The following is a 14,301-nucleotide window of genomic DNA, read 5'->3' as shown; positions in this document are numbered from 1 at the left end:
CGTATTACTGTAGTTCTCCTTGGTTTTAGTGAATCTTCTGTTTGTTTCAGCTAGAAGGGTACTCTTAGGGAAAGGATTCTCAAATGTTATTACTTCTACAGAATGAAATTAATACTGCAGATTCTTAGAGATGAAAGATAACATGTTGTCATGAATGTGAGAGTAGAAATGTAAGTTACCTGAGAACCTTGAGAAGAGAGTCTCATCTGGAAATTTGACACTTAAGAACAGGAGAAAATTCTCAGTTTGCATTAGGGCTACCTAAAAACATGGCATAGTACAGTATGAGATTCTCTGTTGGTGTTGTCAATGGAGGAAGCCTTTGAGTTAGACTATTAAAAAAAAAGCATTTGAGACACCTGTGTAATGCTGATTGATCAATACTTTCAGGTATGCTTTAATCTTTTTTTTAGATAGTGTTGTACACCTTGGGTTTTGAGTGGTTTTAATATTCAAACTTGTAAGTTTGGGGAGCGTTGGCAAGAGTAATAAAATACAGGAAAAAATTCAACTTGAAGGAGGTGATGGTACAAAGTTTTGGGAGCAATAAACTTGAAGAGGTTTCAGGCCTTTTAAATTTTTTTTTTTCTTCACCAGTGTCCTATCTCCTTTATTTGTGTAACGATGTGTTTAAACTTCTAATAATGCAGAAATGTTCCAACACTTTTCTTAGTTGCTGTGACAAGGTTGAAGTGAGAGCTTTGCTGTTATGCTTTTCTTTCTACCCACAGAATCTTCTGCATCATTGATATGTTTTTTGGAAATTCATGTTCTTTGTAGTCTTGATAATTTAGATCTAGGTTTGCTAGATTATTACTAGATATTAAGAAATATTCTTTGTGTTGCCTTTAAGTCTGAAGGACCTAGGGGTGAAATCAGTAAACAACTCCAGTATTATAAGGATGTTTGAAATTCAAAGTGATGGAAGTGGTGCTGCACTGTACTTTGTGTGCGTGATCCTTTCTTGACATCAGTTAAATAATGAGATATTTGAGATGCTGGTTAGCAAAAACTATTTCTACTTTCAAGGGATTTTTGTGGAAACATGTAGTCTGTTGACACAATGAATCTTTTCCAATTATGCTCTGGTCAGCTTACTAAAAATTCATTTATTATAACCTGTGTTTTTATTTTGCTGTCTCTTGAAGTCATCATGGCCTCAGTTTGATTTTTCTTTTGGACCTCAAACATGTGAAAGCTTCACTTACCTGTGGATTGTTTTCTGATTATGTTCCTGAATGCTGTTTGTCAGCATATTTGTATCAGTGCTTCTAGATTTACGTTTTGGTTTATTCTAGAGGTACCCAGGCTATTTGCACACGCAGATTTTTTGATGGTTGTTGTCCATTAAGCTTGTTCCAAGAAGTCAAGTCCTTTGTAAATTGTGACTTCCTGTATCTCACTGGTAATATAACTTGAAGTATTCTTGATGCCCTGCTTTTGCCTATTAACCTGTCAGAGGAGATGAATGTTTATTGGCAGAATAGCTCCAACTCATAGAACAGTACGATTACTGCATTTTGGTCTTGGTACTTAGTGTGAATTTTGTCAATATTGTGGTTGATTTGGAGGATTATTAGGTGCTGGGTAACACTTTTAAAGGCAAACAGAAAAAAAATCAAGATGGGAAGGAAGGATCCTGGAGTTGTATAAAATACCATCTTCTAGGCAGGAGCTTGATATCTTGACACATACTCCTTTTTGAAGCAAATCCACAGCAAAGATTTAATCAAAGCAGCACGTGGAAATTGTGAAGTTGTGTGGTATTTTGAAATTTTGCTGGTCTCTGCAAGGTGCTGTGCCCAATTTGTAACAGAGGCATGTGTATTCGCACATTTTTGTGTACACGTTTTTAATATAGGGAAGATGATACATGTATGAAACTAAGTTTCTTTCTAGCTGTCTGTAAGACGATTTAGCTAGTTCTCAAATGTAGGTAATTAAAGATAGGAAGAGCACAGATATGCAGTGAAGCTTCTGTTACTCTGAACAAAGTGAAGCACCTATGAAACATGCTTTGCCTTTCCTTCCCCCTTCAGTCCTTGAGAAGAAGGAAAGAGGGCAGAGGTAGTGCCAAAATTAATTTCTTGACAGAAGGGGAGAAATCTGAAGTGCTTGAGTGTCAATAGGGCATTTTCTAATAGTCAGTAAGGAGACAGTCTGTCTGATAGGAGACTCACTGCTGTTCCAATGAGGAATTCTCTGTGATCACTGTCAAAACCAGGATACTGTTTCTATGGGCAGGGAAGGTGTCTAGACATTTTCTTCTAAAACTTGGTTTATGGGTCTTGAGATATTTGCCTAACACTGAAGTATGTAATACATATAGCAGATCAGAACTACTGATTTTGTGTGTTGACTCTGTCATTTGAATTTCTGTCTGGTGTGACTTTCCTATGCTTTTTGTAGAATGTTTGCGCCCTTCTGTGGAAAACTGTTGATTGACTGACTGCTGTGTTGAGAGATGTCACAACTGAGTCTGTATCAGGTTCATGGAGTCACGGTTCCTCATTAGATCCAATGAGGAGCATAGGAGCTCTGCAGTGTGTTCCTCCTGCCTGGGGGACTGGAACTAGGAGAGCTGAGAAGTTAGAGGTTCTCCCAACAGTGCTCTTACCAAGAAACTGCTACACCTAACTCATACTTGATAATATTAAGGATGTTATCATTTGGAGAGTACAATTTTTTTTTTCCAAAAAAAATTTAGCACCATTATTTATCCTTCCTCTTTGCTGTGCCAGACTCCTGTTTCTTCTCTTACAACCATTGTCCCATCAACAAGAAACAGAGTTGTTTCAAACTTTCCAGCTCAGCACAACTTGCTGTATACTCTTACCATAGTTCACAGTTTACAGATGGTTGGGTTTGGAATGGGTGCTTTTTGTTTGTTTGTTTGGGGTTTTTTTGAGGGGTGTGTGGTTTGGATTTTTTTTTTTTTTTTTTTTTGATCTTTACGCAGAAGTTTAGTTTTAGCCAGCTTCCCCCCCTCAGGAGTAAGAGAGCCAACCATAGTGCTGAGTGCTCTTGAGGATGATTATGAGAGTTAATATAGGAAGATTCTGATGGGGGAGCAAATTGCAGAAGTAAATAAATAAGTTTTCCTCTGTGTTTGTTACACCATAACCTAAAACCAAAAGCCAAACATAGTTTTAACTAATGCATTGTTTTGCTTTGTTTTATGTTTTAGAAATATGGCAAATTAACATCTTGTACTGGCTGCAGAGCTCAGTGCAGGTTTTTTGACATGACTCAGTGCATAGGACCTAATGGATATATGGAGCCATACTGCTCAACTGCATGCATGAACACACACAAATCAAAATATGCAAAATCACAAAGTAAGTGAAAAGGATGATGGATTTTCATCACTGCTAAGAGTAGACTTTTTAAGTTTGAACACTGGGGGTGGGTGGTTTTGTTTTAGAATTAATCTATGCAGATGTGACTTTGTAGGGATTTTAAACTTATATTTTAAAAAAAAAAATCATCTTGTATTCAGCATGAGTAAATGGACCCATGAGGGATCATTTTCCCCACTGGCTTTTTTGCTTCATGACAGAAACAGTTTTCAACTGTCTTAAGGTTTCCTGGGAAAAAATGTTGAGACATAATGTGGTCTGATGTGTCACAGAATGATAGTGCAATTTTCATGCATATGGATTAACATTATTTTGTCTGTGATCCAACCCCACTCCATTTTATCTCCTCAAGCAACAATTGGAGAAGCATAGAGCTAGTTATAATGTATGTGGGTATTCTCTAGGTAAAATTTTTAATCTGGATGAAAGGAACTGGTAAATAACTCAGAATGTGTGTTCTTCAATATGCAAAGCAGGCATAGATCTCAATTCAGTGAACTCTAGTGAATTTTATAGAAGAAAGTGCAATTTCATATTTAATGTTGACCTTTAATGTAAGAATTCAGCAAAACCTCTGCAATTTCTTTTGTAGCAGCTGACTGGAAAACGGACAAATCTTAGCTTTTTACATTGAAATGGTGGGAAGAGCTGACCTGTTATCCAGGGTTTTGGGTTGGTTTTCTTTTTTTTTTGCTACTATTTTGTGTTTATTTTATTTGTAAACTACGTTTTTCTTTTAGGTATGGGAATTATTTGCCACTTTTGTAAACGAAACTCTTTACCTCAATATCAAGCCACAATGCCTGATGGAAAACTGTACAACTTTTGCAGTTCCAGTTGTGTAGCTAAATTTCAGGTTAGCTGTTGTGTTAAATCTTTTCCTCCCTAAATATTTGTGTACCTGTGTTTGTGTTAAGTATTTGCATATTAAACTAACTTGCGTGTATATACATGTTTATGAGTTGTAATTAACATAGCACATGCTTCTAGCTCCTAACAATTTCTTTGATAAAAGTACTGTTTCATAATGATAACACCAGCTGCTATCTTAAACTTATAAAATTGGATAACAACGACCCAATTCTCCTTGATACCGTAAGAAAATACAAAGCAATGTCGCTGCCTATCTTATTTTTACCACCCAGCCTCTTTATGGAGATGAGCCTTGCTGTTTTGCATTGAAGATCAACAAATTTAATCTCTCTTATACTAAATACAGTAATAAAATTCTCATGTTGAATACTGTACTAACAAAGGTGTGTCATGGGGAATAGTGACTGTCTCTGAAATGAAAGGTTAGAGCCTAAGCCATTAGAACATTTATGGATGAAACTAGCCATTTAAATTATGTTCAGAAACCTGGGTGTTGCAAGCCTAATGATTAGGCACACTGGAAGAGGCTGCTATGCTTGTTGGAAATATCATGTATTTAATATGACTTAAGGTTAAAGCATATGTGAAATGTGTTGTAGCGATTAACCTCTAGGTGATCAAGGGGCACTTTAAAAGAAAATGTTTCAGTTTTTGTATGTAAAAACAGTTTTCCCAGATGTGCACTGTATAATTGATAATTGCCTCCTCAGGTGTTTTTGGACAGTTACACCCATACAGGGTTTTCCCATTTGTCATTAAACTTTGCTGTTTCCTGTCAAGTGGAAAGCAAATCAATCTTTTAATTGCTTCCTTAATACACCCTGGATAGGACCTCCATCATGTAGCCCTGTTCTGTGCTTCCATCCTAACCGATTTAGTAGATGTCTGTCAGTGGAACTGATTAACAAAATAGATGCAGATTATTAGTATGTAATGACAGATCTGTAATACTTCTTGCAGACTGATTCAGCATCTATTTTATTCTACATGGTCTTACAATGGATTGCAGCCCCAAGAGCTCTCAGAACAAAACCTTTCTGCTATCTGAGTGAGAAAAATAAAGCTAGTGAATGACAAATACAGCCTGGGTCTTCTTGGATTTGCAGATAAATCAATATTAAGCAACATTATTATTCAATATAATTGCTGGATCAGTTGATGCTGGTTGTGGGTTTCTAATCTTACTGAGACCTTGCTGATGCTTCTGTTGCAGTTTCAGTGCTATGTGTACATCTGCCTCTTTAATGTTGTAGTAGAGTTTAGAGCAGCCATACAGTCTTTGAGTTCTCAATAAAGACTAGGAATGGGTAGGTGGTCACTTGCTTACAGTTAGTTTGCTCAAACATTTCTGTCATATTCTAACTTTTGATAGTTTTCATATATTCACTGTCTAGAAGAATAAAATGTATTCACCATTAGATAAGAGTTGATTGTATGAGAACAGCTTCTTTGTTCCATTCATTTAGTATTTAGGTGGAAAGGATGGTATCCTACAATGTGAGTGTTGGACTGTAAGCGTTCCTGTGAGGCGCTTTTTTATACCTAAGTGACACATAAGGGATTGAACCTAAACTGAGAAAATGGTTTAATCTGTTTGGTCAATTGCAATGCTTTCTGCAGTGATCTTTTATAAAAATGGCTGATTTACTATGGTGCTCTCTTTACTAATGCAGATAACTCTTGTTTTAATTTTCTGGCGTTATAATCATCCCTTTTTCTTACTGTGCCTGTTCTTCCTACACGTTTTTCTGTTTAGGGACTACCCTTCTCAGAACAGAGTAACTGCTATTTAAGGTCTGCGTCTCCCTGCTGCAAAAATTTTAGTCCTTTTGTTTACAAATGGGTTGGAATACTTAAATTCCTAATTTGTTTACAGTATGTAATTTTATCTTATGAATAACCTTTTGTTTCTAGCTAACTGTTGTTTTAACGTATTAAAATACTCGAAAGATTCAGTTGAGCTGCTTGTTGTATAACTTATGTCCTTGTCTATATTCTCCTTTGTGCGGACAGCTTGCAAGAGCATGCATCCTTGTAAGAAAAAGGGTAAAAGAGAGAATAGCCTGCTTGATGCGATTTTTGTTTGGTAGTTGATGGTAAAATAGTATGACTGTCTCTCGTCTTCTTCCATGCTCTGTCTTGGAGGATGTTATTGCAGAGTTAAGGACAGAAATGTTCCAAAGCTGTATTGTTTTAAGCCAGTTTTGCTATCAGTACCTTTACTGGGTCAGTTGAAGATCTTGCTCTGAATTTGTCTCTTAAGGGAAAAATTAATTTATTTATTGTGAACATGGAGGTTGTAGTACAAATGTCTTCCCAAAGTTACCGAGTGTGTAAGTGTCTTAAAGTACAAGCTATCTTGCAAAACATGAGTCTATGCAAAATTTTCACAAAACTTGTGCTAAAGCTTTGACTTTTTCTTTTTTCCAATTTATGGATGTATCTGGAGAGTTGTAGGGCCAGTACATGTAAGAATTGTAAGTATAGTGTTTTTCAGCAGGTTAGTCACTCTGGTTATTCACTATTATGTTCTCTTTCACCATCATTATGGTGTCTGTAGGTGTTCTTTGTTATATACCATACATCTCTCTTGCACGCACATACATATATTTTAAAAAAAGGAGTATATTGCAGCAGGAAGCATGGAGGAAGCTTGGCATACTTGTCACAGAAATACTTGCCCAGATTTGATCATAATAAAAACAATTGAGGCTTCCACGCTGAGGCTGGAAGGTCTGCGTGTGCATGAGCGTAAGGGGAGTGTTTGGTTCCTTCCCGGTTTAATTTAGTGCCCTTGATTTTGCTTGCGGAACAGTCCTAGTGGGTGACAGTATGTAAAAGATTCCTTGTATGTATTTGTTTCTTTTTTTCACGTTGATTCTTTCAAAGTTATTTTTTCTCAACGAGAAAAAAACCTGACCACAGTCTGGCTGCCTACTAGCCCTTCCACATAAACATTCATGTACAGAAATGTTTCCATGTTTTGATTTTGTGTTGCTTTGAGCAAGGATAACCCCTCTATCACTTATGCTGCGGTGGCAGGGGCAGGCCAGAAGCTGTGCTTTTATGCTGGCCTTCTCAGAAGAGTCCTAGGCTGTGTCTGCCTGCTGTTCATTAGTAATTTGGCATCTTAAAGCAGTTTGAGGTGGCTGCATTGAAGGCTGAAAAGGGCTTTACAGTGACTTTTTTTGCTTTGCTTGGCACTTCCCATGCTCTTGTTGTTCAAGGTAGGCTCAAGAAAAGTCAAGATTAAACATAACTATTTTTTGATTGAATTTAAGATATTCAAAAGGGTCCATATATATATATATATATATGATTTCAAAGATATGTTTGATAATAAGGCCCAACATTGGTAAAACCTTGCTGTTTGGGATGACCTGTGGAAGATTTTAATGAATTTATAATCTTTTTGCTGCATTAATCTTTGTGTGCAATAATGCTCCCAAATAATTCCTAAAGATATTCTCTATTCTAAGCATCTTGTAAGTTGGAGGCAGAACAAGATTATGAAAATATTATGTGCATGTCATCTTGAGTCATTCAAGTACTACACAGCAGCAGTCCTTAATTGCAAGCAGGATAATAGAAAGTTTAAGGATATATACAATATCATCTTGTGATTAACTGTTGGTTTTACAACCATCCTCTGCTTGGTTTAGAGCTTTCAGTATTACGAATTCAGTTCTTTACTGATTTCTGTGGGAAAATACTTAGTTGACCATAGGAGTTTATGATGAAACACACTGGTTTTGTTTTAGAAGCAGTAATACTTAATTGTTTAGATTTTTTAATCTACAGTTAGAGATAAATGTTGTTTAAAACAAGTTTTAAACAATCTCAAACTCCCTTATTCTTGCCTCTGCAGCTTTTGTTACTGTTCAATTACCAGACACCTAGACTATGTAGGGCCTGAATTTCTACCACAGCAAACAGTTGGGAAAAGAAAAAAAGCTAACAGTGCCATACATCAGAAAACAACAAAAAAACATGTTTTACTTTTAACTTGTAGCCCTCACAATAGGGTGGTTTGGTCTCATATTTAAAGGTAATTACAGACATCAAAAAATACAGTTGCTTTTCATTTGATGAGCACTGTAGTATATTTAATCTTCATTCCTCCCTTTGTCTTCAGTGTTTCTGTAAAAGTTGTCATATCTGCTAGTTCTTTAATATTTCCTTCATTCCTGAACTGGAGGTGGTGGGTATACTTGCTTCTTGCTTTCTTTTTGTTTTCAACCAGAACTTCTAGGACTTTTATTATGCCTATGTAACGTATATGGCAGCATGTGGTGAAGAAACGTGCAAATGCAGAAAGGCACAGATTGGACCTTGAACTTAAAAGCCTTTGTGGCTCTCACATTAGTACAAGTCTTCAGCTACCTATTTAGGGCAGCCAAAGTCTAGCAAACCTCTCTCAGCCACAGGGACATTTGCTGGATATAGTGGGGAAAATATGACAATACTGTGTGTGGGCATCAGACTGTGTTAAAGTTGTTATGGGACAATGGACCATTGGGATAAAGGTGGCATCTTTTCTGCTGTATGTGGCATTTTGTTCTCAGGCCCTGTCTGTAATTGGGAAATGTGCATGGCTACTTCATGTCTGCAAACTTTTGATACAGAATTAGTATATCTGCATAAAATGATACTGTTGCACTGCTAGCTAGTACTCAGCAGTACTGGTCAACTTACGTGAGGGTTTATATCAGTAAAACTACCACAATTTTTTTTTTTTCAGTGTAGGTGAACCCTTAGTAACATGACAGTCTGAAAAAAAAGTATCCTGTAACAGAAATGTTTTACATTTTCATTGTTACAAGGTGGAAAGGTAGTAACCAATCTGTCTGAAGAGAACTTCTTGTCTTTAAATATATTTGTCTTGTTGCAAACATGTGGGAAAGTTTGTTGAGAAGACGGACGTAAGAAATTTGTCCTCTGGATTCTTCAAGTGACCGTGATCACTGCTGATTCAGATTTTGTCTTGCACATTGCATGTGTGATACACCAATATTTGTTGCTTGATCTAAGGAATGTGGAAAAGACTGTTCTGTAGGCATATAAGACCTACTAGAAGACTACAGGTACTGTAAAATTGAGTTCTCTGTCTACTGGTTGCCTCAGAAAGGCATTAAGTGAATTATTCAGTTACAGAATTAAATTCTCATACCTACACATGCAATCTACAGTATTTTTCTCAGTCTGAAAAGCCTTTTAATTGTTTAGGGGCTGGCTGTTTGAATGATTACATTTTCCTGCCATGGTGGTTGAGGCCAGCTGGGACTATTAGGTAGTTTTCTCTTAATCTGAGTAGATGCGGGTTTTCTCACTGAAGGTCTTTTACTTCAATATTTGTGTTTTCAAGTGGTATGCTTAGGTAAGGTGTTGATAATCTGCCTTGGTGAGGTTTGGATTTGAAAATATTTGTAGGTCTTCGTCTGAACTTCTGTGACCAAAATAAGGCAAGCTGTGGAATGTATTTATCTGAAAATACATGGTTTGTGATTAACAGGTGTTTAGTTTTGGGAGACTGTTTTTTGGGCATTTATAATTACCCTTAAATAACAGGCATTCAAAAAGTAAGGTAAAAGAAATACAACCTAAAGTAATTATTGTGGAAGCAAGGGTAAAGATTCAAGACTGGAAAACCTAAGATGGCAAGAGAAAAGGAATTAAGGGAGAAGGCTAACCTGCTGTGCTTTTGCCAGAAATGCTCCTGAGTTTATAAGTAAAGCTCCCAAATTCTCAAAACACTATAGGCTTAACTGAAAAAACACATTTGAAAAGTAACTTTCTTTTTTAGTAATGTGTATATGTATATTTATGTTTTTCAGACTCTCAGTGTGCAGTCTTCAACAAATGGTCAGTTTGTCTCTCCCAGTGATATTCAGTTGAAATGTAATTATTGCAAAAGTTCTTTTTGTTCAAAGCCAGAAGTACTAGAATGGGAGGTAAGGGATTTTTTGGTGTTACTTTTAGAATGATGAAGTGTTTAAAAGTTTAAATCTGCAACTGCAATACAATTTTTCTAGATAGCTATTTTATAAGGTATTGAAGCTTAAAAAATCAAGTTAATAAAATCTACCTGGTTCTGCAGAATATCATTTAACTTCAGTATGGATAAAAGCACAAGTCTTTGTTCATAAATAACAAAAAAAGCATCTGTGGAATTTGAAGAAAAATGTAATTTCTCAGATCAGCTGTAAGTTTGAAATCTGCTGTCATCTTCAGTTACTGTATGACTGTAGATATGATAGACCATTGTTATACTTCTCTATGAACCGAGAGAAGTATCTGAAGAGGATATGCTAAGACTGATTGGCATATTTTCTGTTTAGCATTTTCTTATGAAATGATGAGAATTTGTAGCACTCCCTGTCAGCTTGAGTGAAGAGTTGTTAATTTTTAGCATTAGAAGTCATACCCTAATTGTGTGTTTGCACTTCTGTTTACTTTGCATGTTAAAGTTGTGTCTTAATGTGAAACTGTTATTTAAAGTTGCATTATCCAGACCTTAAGATTTTATCCATTAACCCTATTTATGATGCTTTGCAACTTTGCATTTAGAACAAAGTATATCAGTTCTGCAGCAGAGCATGTTCTGATGATTATAAGAAACTGCACTGCATAGTTACATACTGTGAATACTGTCAAGAAGAGAAAACGCTGCATGAGACAGTGAATTTCTCTGGCATCAAAAGACCCTTTTGTAGTGAAGGTATGTATGTATTTGTGGTTTTTTTCTCTAAGGTATTGGTTGTTGTAGTTTTACTGCAGTTGACTTACTGTGTTAATATTTAATGTTGAAATTGAAGGTAACAACTCACTCCGTTGTACTTGAGGCTAAACCAGAATTTCCTTCATTATTATTAATGACGTGCATGTACCTTTTAATATTAGTGCATGTACCTGTTAATTTAACTGAGCCAATTTTATGGTCTTTTGTTGAGTTTTTCACCACTTCAGGTTAAGGAAGAGTGGATAACACTCCTAAGTGTGTGTGTAAATACATACACAGATACATTTGTATGCACGTGTATATACATATGCACAAAAAATTATGCATAAATTCTTTTTTGAAATTTATGCAGCAGAGCCTATACCAACACTAACTGCATTGAGGAATACCAAGCTTTTTCTTTAATTAGTATTTTCAAAATTTAACTTGATAGTGGAAACTCTATGTTGGCTTAGAATGGTCATTCAGCAATAACTCAAATGCTGCCTGTTGATATATGTTGATTACTGTTATTATAATTTTCCTGACTAATGATTTGGATTTTCAAAAAGAAAACAAACTAAAAAGGAGGTATATGGACATAGGATTCTTTTAAGTTGCGTTTAAATATTGTTTTAATAGAAACAGCAAAATACAGTCTTAGCAAGAACCTGTCCTTTCCACTTCTCGTGATCTGTCCTTCGATACTGGTATTTAATCCTGATCTTAGAAGTTTAACTGTGAGTTTGGATGACCTATCTCTGGAGGATATAGTGCATATTTTTTCTTTAGTTATACTAATAATGCTTTCACTATCATTTGATAAACACTGCTGAAGATCTCTGCTTTCAAGCAGATTAAACAGCAGCTGTGCCAATTTGCTTGTAGCAGGATCCTGTTAAGCTGGAGAGGGGTGGAGTGCAGGGCTGGAGGCAGCCTTCCCTCCATGCAGTTCCCTTATAGCTCTTGATTCTGCGATCTTTTGTTTCTGATGAATGGAGTGTGGTGGCTTAGGTTTCGTTGCCATCATTATTTTCTTCTTGTGTTCTGGACTGCAAAGCGATAGCTGGAAAGGAAAAAAGGACAAAGCAAGGCCCAGTTTTAGAGCATATCATTGCAGTGCTCAATAATATCTAGCTAGAAATTGTATCTGTGAAGAAAACAATTCTACAGAATATATTCAAAGACAAGAGCAAACTTCCTTTGGCCTAGAGATTACAGTATATGCTGGTATTGCTGTGAATACTTATGACTCCCTCATTTTAAAGCCTAGTGGCTGTCACAACAAAATCAGTAAGATTCATAATGCAAGCTGTGCCATATTTCTACTTCTGGAGATATATTTCTGTATGAGGAGGCTTGAAATAAGTGAGGACTTGTATTTCCTATTGGAAAAGGAAGGAAAGAAATAAAACCACTCTCTCCTGCATGGATGCAGTTACTAAATGGGGGTAATCCTTTGCCAGATGTCTTAGTGTGGGTCCTGAGTTTGCATGTGTTGGACTGCCAGCCTGAGAGCAAAGATGATCGTTATGAGGATTAATACGCCAAATGTTACCATTAAAACAAAGTTTCTTGGCTTACTGTGATGATCTGAACCACTGAGTAATAGAGAGAATGTAGTCAAAAGCACCATGAAGTAGAACGTAACTTGAATAAATATAGCACACATCTGCTAGCTGTAGCTTAGGTCTACTTTGTGATCCATATGAGAAAAGCCATCTGTGTTACCTGATGAAAATAAACTGCTGACCTTGTGAGAAGCACTGTAGAAACAACCTAGGCCCTGTATTTTAAATGAAAACCAGCGATCGTCATTGAGTGCTGCAGAAGTAGTGGAATCCAAGAGTTAACAGTGTTTACATCTGATGCGGGGAGGAGAGGGCCAGGTCTTTAGGTGGGCTGAGCAGAGGTCAACAAATAGAAGTTCCATCATCAGAGGTGATAGATTTCTCTTTCCCCTTTTCTAGGCACCCAAACTCCACCAGTTTTTCCTTGATGTCATAGCTTTTTTCCAGAAATATGTCCAACTGTTTGTAAAGTAGAAAAACTAGCAGATGTACCAAATAAACTTGTTGGATGTGGAGGCCATGCTGGTTTTGATATTGCAGAGTGTTCAAGAAACTTCACCACATAAATTATTTTCTTGAGCATGCAATTACTCTTCAGCAGAAGTCAGTGTATCACAGTTTGAGAAGAAATAACCCAAGGTGCTCAGTCACAAAAGTTATTGGCATTTTTGGAAGAAATTGGAACTCTTAGGGGAAAATACTGGAAAATTTCAGGTGGGTAAAAGAAGGCTCCTAGATAAAATCAACAGAAGTTAAACAGGTGTTGAAATTTCTGCAAGGGTGCTTATTTGTTCGTCCTCAAGCAAACTGATGGGAAAGCATATACAAGATAAACAACAAATACCCCTCGACTGCTTAGGCCTGCCTAGGTGGAGTACTGAAAATGTCATCATTCCTCTGCTCACGTTCTTCATACCTGAGGGTTTTTTTACACATGCACATACATATATATTTACACACAAGCCTTGCCACCCACATTAGTCTCTGGGATCAGTATTTCTGTGCAGTTCCGTTCCAGCTCTGCTGCTTTATATTTTTTTCTTGAGATATTTAAAAATATGTGCAGTGACCAGCTGAAACTTCCATTGCAATAAGGTATAATTAGAACTGACCTATCATTTGTGCTAAAGATGGTTATTAATTCTTTTGTGGAGTACAGTATGCTCTTTCTGTCCAAAACTCAGATGCTACATGGGGAATGAACAACCTGAACAGACTAGTTAAGAGTTTAGTCTGTTCCCCTGATGCCTTAGCACTTAGCATTTGGAAATCAAACTGTCCTGGTGTTTTGCCACTAGAACGGCTCATTCAAAAATACCAGTATCTAAATTAAATAAGATGTATATTGTATATGCTAAAGCAAGAAGATCAAAGTTGTTTGTGGATTTTTATGTATGTATAGTTGCCTGAGTGACAATTGAGGATAGGCTGTGCAAGCTTTTAATCCTGAGGAAATCTCCAAGTTACTGAGTTTTGAGGTTTTTTAACATATGTCCCTTTTGAGGGTCTAGGAGAACAAATCAGTCTTCGGCAATCCAGCATTGGAACTATTTTATGATGAGTATCACAATAACTTTTTTTACTTGTAGACTTATTTTGCATTTAATTCATCTTTTCAATAGAGCTACGTGTTATGATTTAAATAACACAGGCTTTATAACAATTTTATAATGTGAATTTTAATAACACTGATTCATATCCAGTAGTCTGCTTCTTGGAAGGAGAAGGTCAGTAAGCTGTGGAGTAACTCAGTTATCTGATGCTAGGGAGTTCCTTTCAA

The 14,301-nt window shown here is 36.4% G+C and overlaps 1 protein-coding gene across 16 annotated transcripts in view; it reads left to right on the top strand.

Moving 5' to 3' along the window:
- Positions 1-14,301, top strand: part of ZMYM2 (zinc finger MYM-type containing 2) — a 95,448-nt gene that overhangs the window by 45,656 nt on the left and 35,491 nt on the right. For 15 of the 16 annotated variants that reach the window (XR_012653410.1, XM_075049949.1, XM_075049947.1 and 12 more), the window contains 4 exons: positions 3,188-3,338; positions 4,100-4,215; positions 10,067-10,183; positions 10,800-10,950. Coding sequence is in view for 15 of the 16 variants with exons in the window: in XM_075049949.1 (XP_074906050.1) it covers positions 3,188-3,338; positions 4,100-4,215; positions 10,067-10,183; positions 10,800-10,950 (535 nt within the window). In the remaining variant the exon portion in view is untranslated. The remainder of the gene's footprint in view (positions 1-3,187; positions 3,339-4,099; positions 4,216-10,066; positions 10,184-10,799; positions 10,951-14,301) is intronic. The other variant, XM_075049954.1, reaches the window with a different exon arrangement.

The sequence above is a fragment of the Buteo buteo genome, chromosome 18, assembly GCF_964188355.1.
Source record: "Buteo buteo chromosome 18, bButBut1.hap1.1, whole genome shotgun sequence".
Taxonomy (NCBI): domain Eukaryota; kingdom Metazoa; phylum Chordata; class Aves; order Accipitriformes; family Accipitridae; genus Buteo; species Buteo buteo.
Note: the sequence above shows the minus strand (reverse complement) of the source record. Positions and strands in the feature narration are given on the sequence as shown.